Source organism: Ursus americanus, chromosome 33 (genome assembly GCF_024610735.1).
Source record: "Ursus americanus isolate L20-20 chromosome 33, mUrsAme1.1.p, whole genome shotgun sequence".
In the NCBI taxonomy this organism is placed as follows: domain Eukaryota; kingdom Metazoa; phylum Chordata; class Mammalia; order Carnivora; family Ursidae; genus Ursus; species Ursus americanus.
In genome coordinates, this window is record NC_142159.1 from 26,528,154 (window position 1) to 26,551,726 (window position 23,573).

The 23,573-nt window shown below is 53.2% G+C and overlaps 1 protein-coding gene across 4 annotated transcripts in view; it reads left to right on the plus strand.

The window, feature by feature from the left end:
• Positions 1-23,573, plus strand: part of ACOT7 (acyl-CoA thioesterase 7) — a 111,018-nt gene that overhangs the window by 63,337 nt on the left and 24,108 nt on the right. For all 4 annotated transcript variants that reach the window (XM_087858627.1, XM_045803534.2, XM_045803533.2 and 1 more), the window contains one exon: positions 20,390-20,506. In XM_087858627.1, the coding sequence (XP_087714753.1) occupies positions 20,390-20,506 (117 nt within the window). The remainder of the gene's footprint in view (positions 1-20,389; positions 20,507-23,573) is intronic.

Genomic DNA, 23,573 nt, shown 5'->3' on the forward strand with positions numbered 1-23,573 from the left:
GGCTCATAGAGGGATGCTTTGTACTTTAATGAGGGATGGTTATTTTTTGCAATTTAGGGGAAACAGTAAGCATGGGTACAGTGCCATTCATTTGTGCTCTCATCTCCAAGGCCAGGAGTACCAAGCTTTCTTTTCTTTTTCTCTTAGAAAACTCGTATTCATCCTTCAAAACCCAGCTCAAATGGTACCACTCTGTGCAGCGTTATGTTGATATTTCTACCGGGGAGGCCTCGGGGCAGGGCTTGATCTTGTTCTTTGTGTTGGCTCTGGGGCCTCACACAAAGAGGTGCTTTACAGAAACTCGTTCCATAAGCGAGAGGCACAGATCACGTTCAGGTTGAGGAGTACGGGATAACGGGCCCTGGGCCTTGTCAGAGTCAGAGAGTGGGCCCTGATTTGGGATCTATTTTTAGAGTTTGTTTCTTTTTTTTTTTTTTTTTAAGCTAATTCTCTTTGGTGTTTTTTGTTTTGTTTTGTTTTAATTTCATGATCATTTTCCTCTTTCAACTAAATATTGGCTGCAGTGCCCTTAGATCTGATTAACATAGATCCTGCCCAAGAGAACGTCTGCTTCATGAAAAACGCATGCCCAGCCTGTGAATGTGGTGGCAGTCAGAGCATCTTTGTACCCCGAGGACAGCCGCGGTCCCATAAGCTTGCTTGTCTCCTCTTCTTCACCAGCCCTTGCCTGCCTCCTGGAAATGGGGGGCAGCCCCTCTTTTGAGCTCCCCATCTGGAGCCCAGGCCCCATAACTGCTGAGAATTGTCTTTCAGCCTTATTGAATTCCATTCCCCCTGAAATTTGAAACTCTGTGCTAGAATTTTTTTTTTTTTAAGATTTTATTTATTTATTCGACAGAGATAGAGACAGCCAGCGAGAGAGGGAACACAAGCAGGGGGAGTGGGAGAGGAAGAAGCAGGCTCCCAGAGGAGGAGCCTGATGTGGGGCTCGATCCCATAACGCCGGGATCACGCCCTGAGCCGAAGGCAGACGCTTAACCGCTGTGCCACCCAGGCGCCCCTGCGCTAGAATTTTTGCTTATCTCGTCCACATGTTGGAAGTTCAGGAGAGGTGGCATCTCCACCCTTCGCTGTCTCCGTGTTGACAAGCCCAGTCTCCTGTCTGCACGTGCTGGATGGTGTGAGGGAGGGAATTGTTGCAAATCTAGAACCTATGCTCATTTACAGAGCCTGAGCTGTGGCATTTGAGGCAGGCACTTTTCTTTAAGAAGTGCATTTAAGCGATGTTTACAACGGCTTTGCGGTATTTGATGTCTATTGTAGTAGAGGTTTTGTGCCCACAAGTTAAAAAAAAAGTGCCTTATATTTTCCCCAAACGTAATCATCTCTAAACAGCGCCCAGTAACTCACCAGGAGCAAGTGAACAAAATAGATGTTGTGCTGAAAACACCCGCAAGGAACTGTGATTTTACAGCGTTTTCCTAGAGAGGATGCTGTCAGTAAGAGTGGTGTCTAAACTCATTTCAGTCAAAGTCTTCTCTAACCTGTAATTTAGTAGCTGCCAAGCGCAGGAGAAAATCGTGAACGGAGACGGATACTAATTTGGCTTTTATTCAGTAATTCTGTACCAGAATAGGAATTGATGGTCCTTCCCGAACATGACAAAAAATGGGTATCTGAGCCCTAAAGTGAGCATCTTCCTCAAAGGGGAGCTCTGAGGACTGTCCCCGAGGTCAGGACTGAGGCAGGGGCCGCGCTCTCACTGCATTAACATTGCTTTGGGGATTTGTTCCACTGCCCTAAACCAGATGGAGACTCAGAGGTACCGGAATTGGCAGAAAAGAAGGAAAGCCGTTCATCTTTGTGGCACAGAACCATACCTGGTGACCCAGGAGATTCTGTGACAAAGATAACTCAGATCATTAAAGAATTCGGTAAAGTGGCAGCATCTAAAATGACTGATAGTAGTAATAAAAAATATTGCCTGAAATCGAAAAACGACTTTTCATTGTTTTTGTTTGTAGGTATGTCTGTTTTCCCAGGTGTGTTTTGAGTCGAATTTTATTTATATCATGAAACACCGGTTTTTAGTAATTTGGTGAGAGGGTGTAGGGCTAGTTTTGTCTGCTTGATTTGTCTTCTTAAAGGCCTTGTTCCCCTTTTGCCTTTGGTTCCCAATATGTTCTCTGCTGCTCTCTTCCTCAGGGACGCTCCATGCCTGGCCCTTTGTCAGCCGTTCCACGTGGGCTTGGTGGGGGGCGGGTCGCTGCTCACCTCCAGCCCGACTGTGACGGTGGGGGGGTGCTCCCTGGGGGTAGCTGGGCGTCCCGCTCAGGGCAGGCTGGAGGCGTCTCCACTGTGAATTCTTCACTTCTGAACTTCCAGTGGCCTTGGATGTTTCTTTGGCACTTTAAAAAAATTTTTAAATTAATTATTTTAAACCAAGATATTCTATGGAAGTGGTCCAAAACAGCTTTTGACAAAATGCAGCTGCCCTGTCCTCGCTCCACCGGGGCCGCTGCTCTGGCTGTGTTCCCAGTTTGTGGCTCCGTCTCCTCGGGTCTCCGGTTGGCCAGCCTCAGACTCGGCCTGCGTGAGTGCCGCTGAGCGCGGAGCCAGCGCCATGACCGTGTCTCCCCGCCGCGTCTCCCACCCGCTCTGAACATCCAGTCTCCGTCCTCTGTGGAATGCCTCTCGGTATGGTTATGCCTGCCAGACGGCCTCTCGGCATGTGCTTCCCTGGAGAGAGCTACCCTCCGCCCCCTGAGAGCCGGAGTGCTCGTTCCCTGCACCTGCTCTGCACTGCTCTCCTTCACGGATCTTCCATTTTCCAGTGGCTTCCTCGGAAAGGTTATGTCAGCCAGATGAAAGGCTCAGCTGCTGTGGTGAAGGCTCCACGCAGTGCCTTCCAGCAGACAGACGATGGTTGTGTCCTGTGGGATGAGGCAGCTGTAACAAGTCCAGGGCTCGTCTGGAACCTCACTGGTGTTGGCAACCCAGGCTCCCTCTGCCCGTCTGCCGTTGCAGGGGCGGCCCCATTTCTGTGGTGGGGCAGCGCAGGGCGGTACAGCGTTCCCAGGAAGCATCACCCATCGATCGCCCTCGTCTGCTGGTGGGTCTCACTGGCCAGACGTGTCGGTCAAACTCTGGAGTTGCTGTAGAAGAGAGGGACAAGTAATTGGGGGGCAGTGTCTGTGGGGAACTTAGGAGGAGTTTCCTGGACTTGCGTGTGTAAAACTTTTCCTGGCTGGGTGTGCCATTCTCTCCCCAGGGCTTGGAGGCGTTGGCGCATCCCCTTCTGGCCTCCAAGGTTCCTGTTCAGAAATGCGGGAGTCTGGATTCTCTCCCTCTGCTCCCTGGCCGCACCTCCCCTGTCCCGCTTCCCTGTGCCTCGCTGCTCTCTCTAGCCTCAGCCCCGGGCCCATCCACAGTCTTCCTGCTGCTTTCCCGAATAACATTAAATTGAGTGGTCTGCAGTTTCTGGGCTCCTGTCATTTGTGATGTCACCCCCCACACACCCATGCCAGGCTTCACAAACCTTCCCCCGGAGCCACTGCTCAGGATGGTGGGGCCCCGCCCCCAGGGGTTTGGAGCACCCCAAGTGTCCATAGGTCTGGGGACCACGCTGGGGAGCCACTGTTCCTGAGGTGAGTCCCTGCTGCATGTGCTTGAACCGATCCCTGCAGCTCTGGCCACGGCCGGCTGTCTGAAGCCTCCTCCACCTGGGGGTGCCTCCCTCTGGCGCTGTCTCTCTGTTCCTCCTTTTCCGTAGAGTCAGCGCTCCATTTGGCCTTTGGACCCTCTTCTCGCCCTGGGCGTCTGCCCCAGTGGCCAGCTCATCCTTCCTCCGGTGTCCATCTGTCCGCTTTCCCGAGAGGTTGTGGATCGTGGTCCCGTCCTTGCTGCCCACTGGGATCGCCAGGGCACTCAAAAATGCAGATGCCCAGGCCCTGCCAGTTGGACCAGATGCCGTGGGGAGGCCCCGTGTTGCAGCCCCGGTGATTCTGATGGACGGGTCAGCCTGGGTTACCAACAACTGCTGTAAATGTGCGGCCCTGGGAAAGGGGACACAGCTGGGAGCAGTGAACTGCGCTCGGACCCAGCACCCAGAGTGTTTCCTGCCTTGAAACACCATTCGCAGCGTTCCGCACTATTCCCAGGCGTCCTTAAGTGAGCAGCCAGCGCCCCGCTTCATGCTGACTACTTAAAAGCTGGAGGAGAGAGAATCTTGTTCCTACGTCAGTTATTGTTGTCCTGTTAATTACCCCCTGGAAGAGCCCAAAAACTGGGAAAGGAAGGAAGTTTACAGACTCTGAGTCAGGGAAGGGTGTCAGGAGCAGAGACAGCTCTGTTCTGGATGGTCAGCCCCAACCATCTGGCCTCCCCAGCACAGTGCCCACCTTCCAGAGCTTCCGTGAGAGGTGAACCTGCAGGGCCCTCGTCCCAGGGGCTGACCTGGGTGGTTCTGGTCACCTCTCCAGGGCCTGTCCCCGATCTTTAGAGCATCAGAGGAACGGACGTGGGGTTGTCTGTGGTAGGGCTCCATGTTCACGATCACATCTGGTTCTTGGTAAAAACTGTCTCTGCTCCAAGATGAGAAGGCAGGGATGTGGCGGTGAACTGGGGCTGACCCAGTTTCCTAAACTTGTCTGTCCCTCAGCAGTCATCTTGGTGCCTGTCAGGAACACAGATTCCTGGACCTTCTCTGGGAGGGTGTCTGGGGCCCCAACATGGGGACCTGCATTTTGAGCCACAAGTGCCCTGGGGGTTCTCATGATTCAGGGGTCTCAGAAACTCCCAGTCAGAGGGCTTTTGTCTCAACACACCCAGTGACTGTGCCCTCTCACCCCTTTCCCCGAACCTCTCAGGAGCACTGGACACCCGCCCCCTTCAAGTCCCGTCCTGGGTTCATGCCCACCCCCCACACCAAATCCATGCTGTTGCCAGAGTGCCCGGTGTGGACACAGAGGCCAGGTCCCACCCCAAGAAGCCTGCAGTAAGTCTGGGGAGCCCCAGGCACCTGCATGCTCACACCCCTTCCCAGGCGATGCACACTGACAGGGCTTCCAGGGGGCCTCCTGAATCTCAGATTGCCCCTGTCACCTGAGGCCTCGGTGTACTTGCTCCCCCACGTCAGTCCTGGACCTTCTCCTCCCTCTTCATCTTTTCTCCTTGTGCCTTGTCCGGCCCTGTGGCCTCTGTGACCTTATCCAAGTGGCAACCGATAGATTTGTTCTATCCCACTCAAGTGGTCTCGGCATCTTCACTGGGACAGTGGCCCCATGGACCTGATCGTTCTCTTCATTTCTCCACTTGGCCGTTCTTCTATCACTTCTGTTGAACGGATGACACCCCCTGGAATTGTGTGGCTGTCCTAATTTAACGCCCCCCCCCCAGGATTTACAGCCTCCCTGTAGTATGGGGGTTCTTGGGGGGGATTGAATGGGATAATACAGGGCAAACAACCAGCGCATAGGAAATACTTAATAAAGGTTGGTGGTGGTTATAAACGACAGGCCCTTGAGCAGCGCGGGTTTGAACCGCGCAGGTCCACCTGTATCTGGATTTTTTTTTCCCCAACAAAGACAGGACAGTCTGTATGTGTATTTTCTCTTCCTTCTGATTTTCCTGTCATTTTCCTTCTCTCAGCTGACTTTATCATGAGAACACAGCGTGCGATATGCATCATGAGCACAGGACGTGTTAATCCATGGTTCCTGTTATGGGGGGGGCATCCTCTCTGTGGTTCACTATTAGTACTTAGTTCTGGGGGGAGTCCAAAGTTATAGGTGGGTTTGTGAGGGGGGTCGGCGCCCCCTAACCCCACCATGTTCCAAAGGTCAACTGTAATTTTTACTTAGTTTCCTAGTTTTATTACAGACGCAGAGGGAACACGGAGAACACATGCTTTTTTCTCACATCCAGGGGGGCGTTGGTAAAATATCATTTACGTGACCACAAAGCACATCTTAATTGTGGATTCCTCAGTGTGGACCCATGAAGCCTCAGCTTCCACAACAAGAACGTAACCACCGGAAGTTAAGACAGTCCTCTAAATAAGCCCTGGTCAGAGAGACAGACAAGTCTGGACTTCTAAACTATCCAGAACTTACAAATACGGAAAGGAGAGCGTTTCCTCTCAAAGCTGGGTTTGGCTAAAGATGTTCTCAGAGGAGAGAGTGGGTCACTTGGAGCTTGTGTTTCCTAAAAAGAAAAATTAAAAATAACTGAGTGCTGGAATCGGAAAAAGAGCAGCAGATCCACCCCCAGGAAGGAGAAAGGCTGGGACAGCAGCAGGCCTGACTGTGTGCTCCGGTCTTGGGGCCCCCGGCCCCCTGCTGTCCCATGTCCCTGCACTGTCCCCACTCTGGTCCCACCTCACAGCCACGGGACCTGTGAACAGGTCCGTCAGAGCCCTCCCCTCTTCCCCACCCTCCCCCAGTTGCCGAGCCCTGGGGCCCCATGCCCTGGCCTCGCCCCTCCCTCACCTGCCCCAGGCAGCACATCGGTCTTGGCAAAGCACAGCTCTGCCCGGGGCGCCCGCGGCTCTCAAACCGTGGGTGTCCCTGCTGCCTGCGGGATGCCGTCCAGCCTCATCACTCCCCTCGAGACTTTCCTTCCCTGAACGTGCCTCTTGCTTTTCTGCCTCTGTATCTTTGTTCATCTTGTTCTTCCACCCGTGCCCATTCTGCATGCCCAGCCCTCATCCTGTCTCCTCCCTGGCGCTCCGGGAGCCCCTCTCTCCCCAGGGAGTAGCAACCTTCCCTTTGTCCTTGTGTACCATCGCACATTTTTGCTCCTCTCTTACGCATTTCGGCCTTTCTGCCACTTCAGATGGTGGAGATAGTCTCCAGTGTTCATTTCCTGGAGATGACGAGCTTTCTTGTCCTGGCTTCCTCCCTTCCCGACTACTTTGCAGAGTACTTTATACATAGAAGGAACTTGATGAGTGTCTGCTGAAAGAATGAAAGACGTCGTTCAGAATAATGGTTCGAGTTGATGCTGCTGGGTGGCTGTGTCCTGAGCCTTTAGCAGTTTTTCTCGGTTAGAATCACAGGCAATAAATCAAGCTGGGTGTGGGGCTCCAGTGTCCTTAGATCAAGCTGCTAGACTGGGCCCCAGCTGGTGGGTACTTGTAGGACAGGCCTGGCTTTACAGCATCCTGCGGCGGCCGCGTTCCGCAGGGGAGCCCATGCCCGTCTGCCTGACCCTGCCTGGCACTTGGCTGGAGTGTGGGGTGGTCACTGACCCATTACCTGAAGTGATTCTGCTTCTGTTTCTGAGGCCGGGGACCTGGTTGGTTTCAGCCATGGCTGTACCCCAGCCGCGGATCACGTCAGAGCCATGAATGGACGCACAACCTGGGGAGCATGAGCGTTGATTGGCTCTGGGAGAGAATGCTGCGGTTTCAGAAAATAAGGGGCCGGGGTGAGTCGTTCTCTGTCCTGTGCTGTCGTGAGTCTGCAAATAAGTTTATCCATAGGGACCCCCAGCTCTACTGCACTCTGACGGTCTGTGCTAGGGCCCCCGATTTCCAGGGTGACCTTGCTGACCTGACGGGCTCCCAGCTCTGCAGGTAACTTGCTTTGGAAAAAGAATAATGGGATCGTGACCGTCATAAAACCTTCGTCGGCCAGAGTTACTCAGGTTCCACTTGTCACAGTGTCCTTGGTGTCTCAGGCCAGCTGGAGGCCAGTCATCTCTTTCCTGGCAGGGCAGCCACCCCGGCCCACCTGCACCCCCCACAATGCCTCCACTCCCCCTTTCATCTTGGTGCCTTGCTTAGTTGTCTGTGCTCCGTCCTCCTGTCTCTCTTATCGTTCTCTCTGGAACCTGCTCCCAACACTTCCCTCCTGTCAAGGAGCCCTCTGGCCTGCCGTTGCCAAAGCCCGAGAGCAGGTCTTGGCGCTCACAGCTCGTGCAGCCCCTCCTCTCAGCCTCCCTCCCTGGGCCCCTTCCCTCCCCTCCCAGGCCGTGGCCTTGTAGCCTCATGCATGCTCCCCAAGGTCCCTCCCTCTGTGACTCATCTGGCATCATGCTGCCCTAGGCCCACAGCTCCCCGGTTTACAACTCCAGCCAAACCTTTCCCTGCCCCAGACCCTCTTCTTCCAGCCCTCCCACTGTAGGGGCGGCCAGGCCATCCCCTCGGCTGTCTAGCCAGAATTCCCGTGATTTCCTGTGAGCTCCCGTGACTTCCTGTGACCTCCCAGGACTCAGCTGTCTCTCTCGCAGGCTCCGCACCTCATCTATCAGCCAGTCCTTTGGGCTCTCCCTTCCAAACATATCAGAATGTGAGTGCTCGCCGCCACCACTGTCCCCTCCCGGTCCCCATTTCCACTGAAATGGCCTCGTGCCTGGCCTCCTGACTCCCCTGAACCATCATCTCTTCTCAGCGCTGTAGCCTCAGCCATTCTTTTAGAGCAGAAGTGCAGTCGAGCCCAGCCTGCTCCAGGCCCTGTGGTGGCTCCTGTCTCACTCCCAGTAGAAGCCAGATCTTTCTTTTTTTTTAGAGAGGGGAAGGAGAGGAGGTTGGGGGGTGAGGGGGAGAGAATGTTAAGTAGGGTCCAGGTCCAGTGCGAGCCCCACACAGGGCTCGATCCCATGACCCTGAGATATGACCTGAGCCGAAATCAAGAGTCAGACACTTAACTGACTAAGCTACCCAGGCATCCCCAAAATCAGATCTTTTTATTTGTGCTGCCTCTGTCCTTACGAGGCCCTCCAGGAAGGCCTTCCCCTCTGCGTCCCCAATCCCCCTTATCTTGCACACCCTCTTGCCTTGCTCTGGTCCCTCGCCTTCCCAAGATGCCTGGAGCACTTCAGCTGCGGGCTCTGCCCCTGCTACTCCCTCTTCCCGGGCTGCGTTTCTTCCCTCTGCTGAGTTACTGCTGCCCAGACAACTGCCCAGCTGCTCCCCTTTTTCTGCAGCTCACTGGCACCCTGTGTAAGGTAGACACCCTCCCCGACCTGCTCACTGCGTGCCCAAGCGCTTACCATGCCCTAACAGCCACCTGCCTGGTGGCTCCCCACCCCACCCAGAGCGCAGGCTCACGGGGTGGGGACTCAGTGTGCTGTGCTCACTGCCGTATCCCCAGCACTGGAAGTGGGGCCTGGAGCCGAGTAGACATGCAAGGTGCCGAGTGAATGACCTGGAAGCAGGGGCGCCTGGGCGGGAAGGGGGGCCGCAGCACAGCTGCGGAGTCAGCCCCACCCGAGGAGCATGCGCGGGGCCGTGGGGCGCAGGGACGCTCCAGAGCACAATGCAGACACCGCCCACCTGAAACGTCCAGCAGCCAAGCGGCCACGCTTGGCCGCTGGGCGACCTAAGGCTGGAGGACTGCACAGCTCGGCCAGGACCTGAAGGAGAAGGCAGAAGGAAGAACCGGCAGGCCGAGGCGGGAGGGAGGCAGGTGGTACACAGGCGGAGAGCAGGCTGGTGGCCCAAGCAGAGGCCATCTGGGAGGCAAGGTGCAGGAGGAGGCCTCCCGCCCAGATGCTCATGTTCGGTTGGTTTCCGTGGGGCGGTTGGGAATGAGCAGTGTTCTGCGCCTGTGGGAGGAATTGATCTCACGTAACATACAGAACAAGGGCAGATGCTCCTTTCCGGGTCTGTGGCCTCATTTAACTGGGCCCCTGCTGCATGGCGGACGATGCGCCAAGTCCTTGGTTGGGGAGGAGGGAGGAAAGAGGTGAGTGAGGCACGTTTCGGACTTTTGAGGAACGGGTCTAGGGGGGTCCTGAGGTGAGCAAGCAAATGCTGGCTTGGGCCCCAGTCTCTTCATCATGAAGCTGAGCCTTCCTCCCACGCCTCACTTTCTAAGAATCTTTGGTTTTGAAAATGTCTTACTCTGTGGCTAAAGCCCCAGAGGGCAGCTTCACATCCACCCAGATGGCTCTGGGACACAGGGCCGGAGGCAGGGTCTGGTTACCGCCCTGAAGCCCCAGGTGCTGTGGACGACGGGCCAGCTGCTCCCACCTGTCCTGGGCTGGCGGTGGGGTCCGCGCTGCCGGGTCTGCCCACCCGGCTGATGCCTGTCCACAAACTGGTTTCCTCCCACCCACTGGCCTTCTCGGTGGCCTCCTCCAGCCGGGGACATGGGTAGATCAGCAGTCCTCCTCTTCATTCACAAATGCGGCGTGTTTAGCCTGAGAAACCCAGTCCGCTGTATAGCAGCAGACTGTCCTTCTCTACGGATGTCCTGGGATCTTTTGTCTTTGATGTCAGATTAATTAACTTTATTTCCTATTTAGCTGCATCATTAGGGCCACTGATTGTCCCCTAACGGTGTCTTTCCTGTTTAGTATCATGAGCATGGAGTTCTTAAGTATGAGTTGAGTCTTTCCTTTGAGGAAGCTGACACCCACTGGAACGGTTCTTGGCCTTCAGAGACATGACCCAGCCTTGCAGGGACTCCAGGCCTCGGCCTGCCCTTCCCAGAGTGGGCAGCGGGGAGGGCCTGAGTGTGGCACTGCCACCTGACCCCTAATCTCCCTGGCAGTTGGGACAGGAATCCGCCTGCCCTACTTTCCCTGCTGCCTCGTTTGGAGGAGGGAAGCATCGATTCTCAAACAGCAGGAACCACGTCCAGTTGTGATCTGACATGGAACGTGAGGGCTGAAGCACGGCCGGGCAGCCCCTTTCCCCGGCTCCCGGGCACCTGGGAGCCCCAGCCCAGCTGTGCCCGAGGCCTCTGCCACAGTACCCGCTGTTGGTATTTTGACGTTAGAAACCCATCATCTTTACGACCCTGTGTATTAATTGCCAAAAATAATCCTTACTAATTACCTTACCTAATATTCCCCCGCCCTTGGTTGCTTTTCACAGAGATGCCCACGGCTACATCTGGAACCTGGGAGGGAGACGCCAGACTGACTGGGGAGGCCGTCACTCAGCTGGCTCTCAGAATAACCCGTTGCCATTGCTGAGGGGTGGGTTTGTTAAAATAGGATGAACTTACTATTGTTTTCTTAATATAGGAGCCTGGCACCCACACTCCGTCAGCTGGGACTAAATATGGAAACGGGGGCATCTCAAGTCGCCGCCCACAGCGTGGGCAGTGGAGGCGCGGGGCTCTGAGCTGCTAACTGCCGCTCCGGGTTTGTAGGCAAGCGTGACCCAGGCAGCCAGTCGGACCTGGGAGAATAAATTTAAGCCTCTATTTTTAAGCCAGCCAACATGTTGTCGATACTTAAAAAACCTATGAGCAGTTAAATGTTAGATTCAAAAATATCTCCGGTGCCCGCTGTTTATCTGTGTTCGTGGCCGAGCAGGTCTCATTTTCTTCCTTCCCATAATTCCTGAAATGGATGCGGCGTCCAAGGACAGCAGATCTACAATTTTGTTGTCATTTTTTAAATGGCGAATCCTGGGTAATGAGGACAGCTCACGACAGACTGTAATTTGCCGAAGTGATGTTCCCATCACGGGCAGCCCCCATTGTGCCTGAATGGGGAAAAATTGACACGGTTTCCAGCGGGACCCTGGTAAGAGGCACATTTTGGAAGGCTCGGGTACTCGATGTTTCAGATTTAAGTGTGGAAAAGGGAGCAGGAGGTGGGGACTTCAGTGTCGAGGAGGACTGGCAGCTTCAGCTGCTCTGGCCAGACAGCGGGCCCAGTCGCACAGTTAGCGGGAGACCAGTTACAAACTGGGCAGGGGGCTTTCTGCAGGAGGGGGCTGTTTGTTTTTAACAGAATTTACTTTTCTCCGTGGACACATGGATTGTAATGTATTGTGTCTACCGCTCTCAATACTGTGTTTTGCGGTAACAGTCCTTACAAATGTGTCAGGATGGGATGAGATTTTTCATTATCTTGTTTCCGCACGGGCCACATGACCTCATGGTTTTCTCCCAGCCACGGGTGACAGGAGCGTCTCATAACCAGCCCCACGCAGCAATGAGTCCTGGGTGGTTCCTCTCCCGACCACGAAGAGGGAGAAGACAGTTTGAAGTCAACATCTTATTATAATCTCCACTTTACAGCAGCTCTCTTCCCTCTAAGTAGACACCAGATGTCACTTGACATGCGGGACCCAAGGGGACTGCTGCTTCCAGCTCTGAAGGCGCCAGGACACCCCCCTTTTCTTTCTTTTTTGGGGGGAAGGGGCAGAGGGAGAGAGAGAATTCCAAGCAGGCTCCATGCCCAGCACAGAGCCCGACACACGGCTCAATCTGATGACCCTGGGATCATGACCTGAGCTGAAATCAAGAGTCGGATGCTTAACTGAGTCACCCAGGCGTCCCCAAGGAGACCTCCCTGATTCAAGGCCAAACACTTGAGTTCTGGAAAGAGATTTTCCATGTAGTGAACCCTAAAGTCTACCTTGTCACTTCCCATTGAACAGGCCGTGGCCTCCCTGCAAGGTACAGATTAATGGAAGTGGTGAGATCCTTCCTGCAGCTTGGACCGCGCCCACTCCTTTACAAAGCCCCGTGGACCAGACCCCGAACTCTTCCCAGGCCTCCGTGTGCAGCAGAGTGTGGGATTGCTCCCCATCCTAGTTCCCGCTGCCCATGTCAGTCACTGTTCCCAGTACCTGGGATAAATCCCCTATTTGGGGCACAATCTCATAATAGACACGCATGGTGTGACCAGGCCTGCCCCCTTATCTGGGCACTGGAAGTCTGTGAATTCAGTCCATAAATGGCCTTTGCCATAAAATGGTGATTTTTATTTATTTATTTATTTTTTTGGTGAGGTTTGCAGCTAATCACGGTTCTCTCCCCTGTTCCAGCTCAGATTTGTATGCTAGCTGTCGGGGTCGGGAGGAGGCCATTTCTTATTTTTTTAAATTTAAATTAGAGTGTTTTATTAGTTTCAGAGGTAGAGGTCAGTGTTTCATCAGTTGTATATAACACCCAGTGCTCATTCTATCACGTGCCCTCCTGAATGCCCATCCCCCAGTTACCCCATCTCCCTACCTGCCTCCCTTCCAGCAACTCAGTTTGTTTCCTGTGGTTTGTCTCCCTCTTTGATTTTGTCTTATTTTATTTTCCCTCCCTTCCCCTATGATCCTCTCTTTCGTTTCTTAAATTCCATATGTGAGTGAAATCATATGATAATTGTCTTTCTCTGAGTGACTTATCTCGCTTAGCATAATCCCCTCTAGTTCCATCCACATCATTGCAAATGACAAGATTCCATTTTTTGGTGGCTGCGTAACATTCCATTGTACGTATGTGTATATGTACGTATGTGTATATATATATATATATATATATATATATCACATCTTATTTATCCATCTGTTGATGGATATCTGGGCTCTTTCCATAGTTTGGCTATTGTGGACATTGCTGCCATAAACACTGGGGTGCAGGTGCCCCTTCGGATCACTGTATCTGTATCTTTGGGGTAAATACCCAGTAGTGTAATTGCTGGGTCACAGGGTAGCTCTATTTTCAACTTTTTGAGGACCCTCCACGCTGTTTTCCAGAGTGACTGTACCAGTTTGCATTCCCACCAGCAGTGTAAGAAGGTTCCCCCTCCTCCACATCCTTGCCAACATCTGTCGTTTCCTGACTTGTCGGCCATTCTGACAGGTGTGAAGTGGTATCTCATTGTGATTTGATTTCTATTTCCCTGATGCTGAGTGATGTTGAGCATTTTTTCATGTGTCTGTTGGCCATTTGTATATCTTCTTTGGAGAAATGTCTGTTTATGTCTTCTGCCCGTTTCTTGAGTGGATTATTTCTTTGGGTGTTGAGTTTGGTAAGTTCTTTACGGATTTTGGATACTAGCCCTTTATCTGATATGTCATTTGCAAATATCTTCTCCCATTCTGTCGGCTGTCTTTTGGTTTTGTTGACTGTTTCCTTTGCTGAGTGAAAGCTTTTTATCTTGATGAAGTCCCAATAGTTCATTTTTGCTTTTGTTTCCCTTGTCTCTGGGGACGTGTCTAGCCAGAAGTTGCTGCGGCCAAGGTCAAAGAGGTTACTGCCTGTGTTCTCTAGGATTTTGATGGATTCCTGTCTCACATTTAGGTCGTTCATCCATTTTGAGTTTATTTTTGTGGATGGTGTAAGGAAGTGGTCCAGTTTCATTCTTCTGCATGTGGCTGTCCAATTTTCCCAACAGTGTTTGTTGAAGAGACTGTCTTTTTTCCATTGGCTATTCTTTCTTGCTTTGTCGAAGATTAGTTGACCATAGAGTTGAGGGTCCATTTCTGGATTCTCTATTCTGTCTGTTGATCTGTGTGTCTGTTTTTGTGAGGAGGCTGCCTTGTTAAGTGTCACTCTCCAGCAGACATAGCAAGGTAATTGTGAGCATTAGTTCTGTTACCTGACCAATCACCTAGCTCACCTGGCTCTGGATTGAACAAGCATGCCTTCCCCAGCCTCAGCTGTGACTGATTATGAACCAGACTGGTACCCAGATATGGGCCCTACAGCTTACTAGTGGAGTGGCTTCCTTGGGTTGCATATGATCCGTAATGGGTGGTCTTTCATTAGTTCACTCGTTCGTTCGTTCGTTCGTTCATTCATTCATTCATTCATTCATTCATTCATTCATTCAGCACAACCGTTTCCTGAGCACTATCTGCCAGGTTCTGAATTGGGCAGGGACACAGACAATAAGGCATGTCCCCACCTGGTGCTGGCTTCCTGAGATGGTCTAGGGGTGCAGCACTGTAGGGTGTCTGGCATCAAGAGGTCACCCAGCTGCAGCTGTCTTCCCTGGAGTCCGCCCTAGGCTCAGAGCTGATCCTGGTCAGCACACACCGGGGGTCCTGTGATATTTTTAGTAACAGTGAAATCACTTGTGGAATCTCTACCCGCATTTTGGATAAACAGGGAAGAAACCCTTCTATTTATTCTTCCATTCTTGACGGCTTCTGCTTTTCAGGACACACAAGCAAGGGGGTTAGTTGTGGGTACTTCCTGCATTCCAAACACTACTTCCAATTCAGACTCTACCTTCTCCACCTCCTTAACCTTCCTCCCCACCCCCCAGAACCCGAATGTGGGCACCGCCTGGTGGCTCAGTCTGGCAGTTCTGGTCTCATGACCTTCCATGCCCACACACGCTAATTTTGCTGCCACCCCCACCTGTCGCCGTGATCTTGCACTCTCTTCTTCATATCCTATCTCAGGCAGGAATTCCGCCTCACATCTCAGTGTTGCAGGTCCTGGATCGAGAGGAAGGCAACTCGGCATGGCCTCCGGTGGGTGCCCCGTGGCCAGGGGCTGGTCCCTGCTCTACCCCGACCGAGTGCTGTGCCATTGGACGCATGTCTCTCTGTGCCTCCAGTTCCGGCTTTGAAAAATGGAGACCATAATGTACTTCCCTCCCAGGGCTGCTGTCCAGTCACTCCATCCTTCATTCATTCATTCCTGCGTTCAGTGTTTACAGAGAGCCTTCCATGGAGCAGACACTCGGGATACATCCGTGAGCAAAACAAAGTTGTCTCCCTCCAGGGCCGACCTGGCCCAAGTGAGTGCAGCGTGCTTGACCGCGGCTGCCACTGGCCCCTCAGGAAACCCAGACGTTGTTCTTCACGACCAACTCACTGCTCCCAGCGACACTGTTACTTCTCTACAACGCGTCCACTTTGTTCCCATCTCCTGGGCCAGACTTCACGGTCTCCTTCATTTTCTCTCAAAAAACCCTCCTCGTCTCTGTCTCATGAGAAGGACCCTCAGGGCAGCTCCATCTAAGAAAAGGACAGCCACACATAATACACTTTCTGTTACAAACGTCTAAAATTTTCCAGTTAAAATGCCCTGAACACTCCCCAGAGCACCAAAAGGGGGGATTTTAACTGAGTTTTCCGGTTTTTCTATGAGAATCCTGTCTCTCCATCATTTTTGTGTTCAACTATTCCTAGATTCTGGATTGGCCTGTCCTTGATGTAAATTATTGCCGGTGCAGTGGTGTCTCGTGGCAAACGCAGCCTCTCTTGACACTTCTTCCAACTGAATGAGCTTTTGTTGGCTGCCCGAGGAGGTTTGCTTATCGTACTTAGAGTAAGTCTGGGGGAAAATGCCTTCTGAATTCAAAACCAGAGAGCAGGGGCCGCCTGTCCAGCTGTTGGAACAACTCAATTCTTTGTGAGGCAAACTGACCCAGGAGAACTCAGTCTGTGGGCTCATACTCTTACTCTGAAACTGAACGTGCATGCACACACCCCCGTATGCACACACGCACCCCCGCACATGCATGCACACCCCCCCACACATGCATACACGCACACACCTCTGCACATGCATATACACATGCACAGACCCCTACACATGCATGCACACCCCCACATACAGGCACACCCCCCCACGCACCCACACACCCATACACCTGCATACACACTTGCATGCACACCCACCCACACATGCGTACACACATGCACACCCCTACACATGCATGCATACTCCCACATACAGGCACACATCCCCACAGGCACACACGCATGCACACACCCCTGCACATACATGCACACCCCAACACATGCATGCACACCCCCACATACAGGCACACATGCATGCACACATCCCCACATGCACACCCCACACACACAGCCACACACCATGCACACACCCCCACACCTGCATACACACTTGCATGCACACACTCCCGCACATGCATGTACACGTGTGCACCCCCACCCCTGTGTGCACATGCACACAAGCACCCCTGCACATGCATGCACACTCCCACACACATGCATGCACACCCCCATATGCACACCCCCACACATGCATGCACACTCCCACACAGATGCACACACACACTCACATGCATACACACATGCACACCCCTACACACATACACACGCACCCCTGCACATGCATGCACACTCCAACACACATGCACACCCCCACATGCACACCCCTACACACACTCCTGCACATGCATGTACACGCACACACACCCCCACCCCTGCATGCACATGCACACATGCACCTCTGCACATGCGTGTGCACCCCCACACAATGCACACACCCCTCACACACATGCACACACCCCTGCCCCTGTATGCACACATCTCTGCACATACATGCATGCACAGCCCCGCACATGCATACCCGCACATGCACACCGCCCTCACACCTTCATTCACAGGCGTGCACACCCTGAAACTGCACCACGTCAGGAGGTGGTCTGTGGGTCTCAGACCTGCTTCTGTGTCCTTTGTGGTTCGCATGTGTAAGGGGAGGCTATCCCTTGGACTCCACCCTTGTCCCCTGAGCAAAGTGTATGATTCTCACTCAGTGTGTTTCCTGGCGTTCTGAGACGTCTCACTTCTCTCATTCTCTTCCAAACGTCCAGTCTCTTACAAAGTCTCCAGTTAAATTGGCGTTGAGTTTTACAGACTTTCGTGTTGTAGCGGTAGCTGCCATTGTGGGCAGCTCGGGGCTCGCCCGTCGCCTCTCGTCCCTGCACTAGCAGACTCCAGAGCTCCGAGGGCCATCTGCCTGTCCAGGGTCCCAGCCAAGCAGTGGTGGGGTGGTGAGGCGTCTGACCCCAGAGTCCAAGCCTGCACCACCGTGAGGGCAGGGCCGTGCTCACACCGGTTCATCTGGAGGCTGAGGTGGTCCTCCAGGGAGGCAGTCCATAGTGACAAGCACAGTAAGGTACCCCGGTGCTGTTTTCTGTTTTTCCCTCCTTGGGGTGCCGGGCTGGGGATGGGGCTGAAGGGCCTCTGCCCTGCCAGGCCTGCACTTGCCCCACATTTGCTGGGGCCCCGGCTGTGGGTAAAGACCCAGAGGACCTCATGGTGAGCTTAGGGAAGGCTGCCTGTGTCCGTTTCCTGTAACAACTTCACCCAGCAGAGGCTCCTTGCAAAGCAAAGTGTGACCGTTTGTCTCAGACCTCTGAGCCGGGCTGCTTGAAGGCCAGAGGCAGCCCCGCCCTTGCAGGAGCCTCCGGCCTCGGTCGCCTGGAGATAAAACCTGGCACCTGCGAGTCTTTCCTCTTAAAAGAGCTGTTTCCCTAGCATTCTGTCTGCACGGTCTTTAGAATGGGACCCATACGTGTCAGAGCCTGCATTGTTAATATGAAAACTGGGGATACTGATCCCTTCCTTCTTGGATGAAGCTAGATATGTGTGCCAGTCTCTCTGAAAGCGCTTTTTATTTATTTTTAAGATTTTATTTATTTATTTGACAGAGAGAGAGAGAGAGACAGCCAGTGAGAGAGGGGAACACAGGCAGGTAGAGTGGGAGAGGAAGAAGCAGGCTCCCAGCGGAGCAGGGATCCTGATGCGGGGCTCGATCCCAGGACTCTGGGATCACGGCCTGAGCCGAAGGCAGATGCTTAACAACTGAGCCACCCAGGCACCCCTGAAAGCACCTTTAAAACAGCAGGCAGCAGCTCAGTCTCCGTCCCTATCTGGTCATTTATCATTACCATCAGATAGCAACACCTTCCATTAAAAAAAGTCACAGTAACAAAAGCATCATTTTTTAATCAAGAACAGGAATGTGTTTTTTAAAACCTTTCTATTCTGGAAATGCTCAGATGTGCACAGAAGTGGAGAGAAGAGTATACTGGACCCCAGCTGTCCCTCTGTCTCTCAGGTCCCTTGAAAGTAGCATCTTCTGCTGTATTTGTATGAGGTCCCTGGTCCAGTACGGAAAGGACCTCTGCTCTTTTTAGCTCTATTGTATTTTGTTTTCCCCACACAGTAAAGAGAGTTTTAATTAGTCACCAATGTTTAAAAATTGGTAGATTCCTCGTAAACGTGTAGGTTCCAGTCTTGTCTAGAAACATCAGAAGGCTGGTAGCGTGAGGCCCTGATTCCTGGGCATGGGAGGCAGTAGGCAGGGCCAGCCCTGCTCACCTCCCCACACCACCTGCCTGACCTACAGGCATTTGGTTCTGCAAGCCTGATCTTAAACCTGCTTCCCCCATGAGCCTGGCTTTCATGAGTAGAATGACATCTGCTTTTCTGCCTCTCTCTGGGTTTTTAGAAAACATTCTGTATTCTGGGGTGAATACACCTAAGTTTCTAAGAGTTCTTTTTAATTAATTTATTTATTCATTCATTTATTTTTAGAGAACGAGAAGAGCGTGGGGTGCGGGGGTGGGGGGGCAGAGTGAGAAGGAGAGAGAGAACCTCTAGCAGATTCCCTGCTGAGCACAGAGCCTGAGATCATGAGCTGAGCCAAAATCAAGAGTCAGACGCTCAACTGACTGAGCCACCCAGGTGCCCTATAAGACTTTTGATAGCACTGGGTTGATTGATGTCACTGATGCTTTTGCAGGTCAAAAATGGTTGAATATTGGCAATCTCATGTAGTTTGGTCTAATAAAAGACATGGTTTAAATGTTTAGATATGAAATAAGTAGAATATGTTGTCCTGGGGGGCAGGAGTTGGGGGGAGGGCTAGCAGGTATACGGTTGTGATCCCATCAAATTAAGGGGACAGGGAGCAAAAGCCAGTGTCTGCAGCCTGAGGTTTTAAAAACACCTTGGCCCTCCGTGAGCCTGCTTTTCTTGTTTGTTTGTTTTCTATAATGGCCTTATTGTGGTGATTCACATGCCATACAACTCAGCCATTACAAGTCATTGATTTTTAGTGTATTCCCTGTTACACAACCATCACCACAATCAACTCAGAACATTTTCATCCTCCCAAAGAGAAGCTCCATACCCATTAGCACTCACTCCCTGTTTCCCCCTGACCCCCAGCCCTAGCGACCGTTAATCTGCTTTCTGCCTCTATGGGTCTGCTTGTTCTGGACATTTCCTATAAAGGGGATCCTACAATTTCTGGTCTTTGGGGCCTGGCTTCTTCTACCGAGCATTGTGTTTTCAGGGTCCATCTGTGTTGTAGCATGTGTTCGCGCTTTGCCCATTTTCATTGCTGGGCAATGTCCCACCGTATGGATGGGCCACATTTTCTTCATCAACTGACGCTCATGTGGGTCATGTCGCTTTTTGGCTATTGTGGGTAACGCTGTCATGAAATCCGTGTACAGGTGTTGTGTGACCATAAGTTTTTAGTTGTTATGGGTGCGTACCTAGGAGAGGAATTGCCAGGGCATATGGTAACTCTGTTTAGCCTTTTGAGAAACTCCCAACTGTTTCCAAAGCGGCTGCACCATTTCCATCCCTACCAGCGATGCATGAGGGTTCTGGTTTCTCCGCGTTCTCACTGACACTTGCGATCTGACTTTGGTTGTGGCCATGCCAGTGGATTTTGTAACAAAGCCTTCCTGGGGGAATAAGGTATCTGGGGAGGGTAGGAAAAGGATCGTCATTTTGTTAGCGGCCAAGGCCGTCAGCTGCGGTCGTTTTCGGAAGCTCCTGAGGAAGCCGGCTTCTCGGCACGGGCTTGAACAGCGCCCCGGTCGTGCATTGCTGTAGCCCGAGCTGGCTGCGGCCCCCGCTGCTGGGTAGTGGGACAGCTTTGTCTTTTATGACTGGTTTCCAGGGTGGAAGTAGCCTCCCCATGTCTGACCTGCCACGTGCCCCTTCTCTCTGCAGGTGTCACCATGAAGCTCATGGACGAGGTGGCTGGGATCGTGGCCGCACGTCATTGCAAGACCAACATAGTCACTGCTTCCGTGGACGCCATTAACTTTCATGACAAGATCAGAAAAGGTAACGGGACTCTGCTGACAGAGAAGGCGGGTGGCCGTCGGCTCTCTGGCTCCCTTTGCCCGTTTGCTTGGGGTTCGCGCCCAGTGTCGCCAGCGCCCTGGTGTCTGCCCATTTGCCAAGAGAAACAAGAAGCCAGTCTTGCGCTTGTTCTTGTTGGTACATCTGTGAGGCTAGGATTTGTTGGTTTGATTTTTCAATCTGCTAAGACCCGTAACTCAGATGTGTTTGGGGCCTTTATGCTATGCGCCATAAACCCCTCTTAAAATGCTCTCTGAAGAGTTTGCGTGCACAGCTCCAGTGACGGTTGCCCCCAGGTTTTACACAGTTCCTCTGGGGGAGGAATAGATCATCCCTGACGTACATGGTGGCAGGGTCCGCACGGAGAAACCCGTGGACCACAGTCCTCGGCCAGTCCGCCTGCCCCACCCAGGCAGCACTGGGGGTGGGCACTTTCCCTGTCCCAGAGGCTTGGCGGCTGCCACAGGAGACCAGGCCAGCTCCTCATGCCCATCCCACGTTACTGCTGAGGGTGTGAGGTGAGTGGCCGTCCCCTTCCAACTCATGGTGATTTCTATGTGTTGTGTCTTCTGCGGTGAGGCTCTGGGTCCCAGAAAAGTAGCTCCTTGCTGCAGGGCCGCGTCGGGTCAGGGCGTGGGAGCCTGGTATTGATTCGAGAGCAGCCTTGCTGGGAAAGCTGTCAGGTCAGACCAGTCCCTGGCTGGGAGATGCCTCCAAGCGCTGCTCGGCTCACAGAGTCCCCCAAGGCGTTCCGGACCCTTGAAGGCCGCACGGCCAGCACCGCCAGCATGCTCTCTCCCACAGAACATGCTGGCGGTGAGTGCCCAAGTGCGGGGCCAGAGGGTCCTGGTGTTGGAAGGGTAGAGGGCTGCTTGCCCGCCCTGGGTCTCCGAGAGCAAGTCAAGCACACCCTCGCAGGATCTGGGTGCCTTTAGTGTAAAGACAAGGTCTGTGGCACCGCTCCCTCTGATTTGCACAATCCCTTCGTAACTGGTGGGTGTTTGCCACAGACACAGACCTCAGCATCATTTTAGAATTTGTCCACAACAAGTGGGTCTTGTCGTCTTGGCTTGTCTGTCACGGGCCTCAGGTGTTGTGTGCAGTGGCAGCACGAACATTTGGGAAATGCAGACTCCCCTGCCAGGACTCCCTGCCTCTCTTTTTCTGGAACTACTCCCCGGATAAGTCCTTGCAATCAGAACTTCACTGTTAAACACAGCTTCAAAATCCATGGGGGAAAACGCGTTTACATTCTGTGACCTTGCTCTGTTCCGTGTCTGCCGCGTGCCTTTTGAGAAGCGCCAGCTAGGAAAAGACACAGACTTTCCTGGAGAGCCAGCCGATTTGCTCAGTGTCAGCGGGCTCAGCAGATGTGCTGTGTAGCTCAGGGAAGCTCCCCGAGAATGACCGAGTCTTCACCCCCAATCCCTTGTGTGACCAGAATTAACTTCCAAGGGGGAGTTGAGGAAGGAGAATGGTTGGTTCGTGGTCCGTAGGAATTACTAATTTGCAGGCAAGACCGTGAACTCTCCTCGAGTACAGGGCCCTTTCTAGGACCCATTTAACGACATGGAAGCCACTGGGGCAACTTGTGTGTGGAGCTGCCCTTGACAAATGCTTTCAGTTTCTAAAATGTTACTCTTACTCCAAACACAGAGAAAAGGATCTTCATTTTCAGAAGCCATATTCTGGCAGGACGTTCTATTCTGGGTGGGTTTCCTCCAGCAGGCAGAGTGAGGGGTGGGCTGCAGAGGACTGCCTGGCTACACCTTTGGGTGCTGACCCTATACAGCCCCGGCCTGGAGCCCGCACCGCCGGGGAGCCCTCGCCGGTGTCCCCACCCCGGCCTGGAGCCTGCGCCGTCCAGGGCTCCCGTGCCAGCAGCGCCTGGCGAGCAGAGAGAGGATGTCTGCTTTCTCCGATCACTTCCTGTTTTGTGCATAAAGGAATGTGGGCCATGCTAGCAGCTATGGAGTCTGGCCTATTTCTGTGCCAGTGTCCCCCAGGCGCTGTTAGACACTGTCACACCTTATTTGTTGTTTTCCAGAGGAATGTCCCTGTGTGAAGCTGTGGGCTCCTCTGGGCCGGTGTCCTGGGTGGGGTCTTGGTTCTGGCAGCGCACCGGCCACACCCACCTCAGACACAGAATGGGCCCATCTCGTCCTCAGTTCCGGGGAGCAGAGGTCCCTGCAGGCAGGGCGCCTTCCCTCCCCCATTCTTTGCTCCTTTCTGGGTGCATGCAAGGCTGGGGTGGCCCTGCCCGCTGTAGATCCTGGACAACAGGCAGTCCAAGTGTGCCAGAAACTTGCTGAGGGATGGAGAGCGACCTCCCGCTCGCTCTGCTTTGATTTTCTGATGTAAACCTGCTGAGGTCCCATTAACCCTCAGCCTGTGGGGCTCTAGTGCGGCCTCCAAGCTCCTGCCATCCCTGATCCAGCGTCTCTTCTGCTTTCACAGGACGGGGCCAGGAGAGCTGGATACCGCCGCCCTGCCAGGCCTGTTGCCCGGGTGGGACCCCCGCACCCTGTGCCACGGGTGGGGCGGGGCAGAGTTGAGTGCTCTGGAGAGTGGTGTTTTTGTCGCAGGGCTGCACCACAAGGGACCACAGACTGGGGGCTTCAAACAGTGGACCTTTGCTCTCTCACAGTCTGGAGGCACAAGTCCCAAATCCAGGTGTGGGCAGGGCCCCTCCAGAGGCTCTAGGGGATCGCCCTTCTTGCTTCTTCCAGTCTCTGGTGGCATTTCCTGGCTTGTGGCCCCATCACTCCAACCTCCCTCCACTTTCACGTGGCCTCTCCCTTCTCTCTGTTCTTCTGCCTCTTATAAGGACACTTGTCACAGGATTTAGGGCCCACCCAGATAATCCAGGAGGAGTTCATCCTGAGAGCCTTAAATCAGTGGCATCTGCAAAGACCCTTATTCCCAGTAAGGTCACATTCGTTGGGGTGGGGGCCACTGTTCAGCCCACTACACATGCATTCTCTCCTTATGGCTTGATTCTGGTAGACGCTAGCTCACTTTCTCTTTTGCAAAGTTGTGAGTTGGGTAA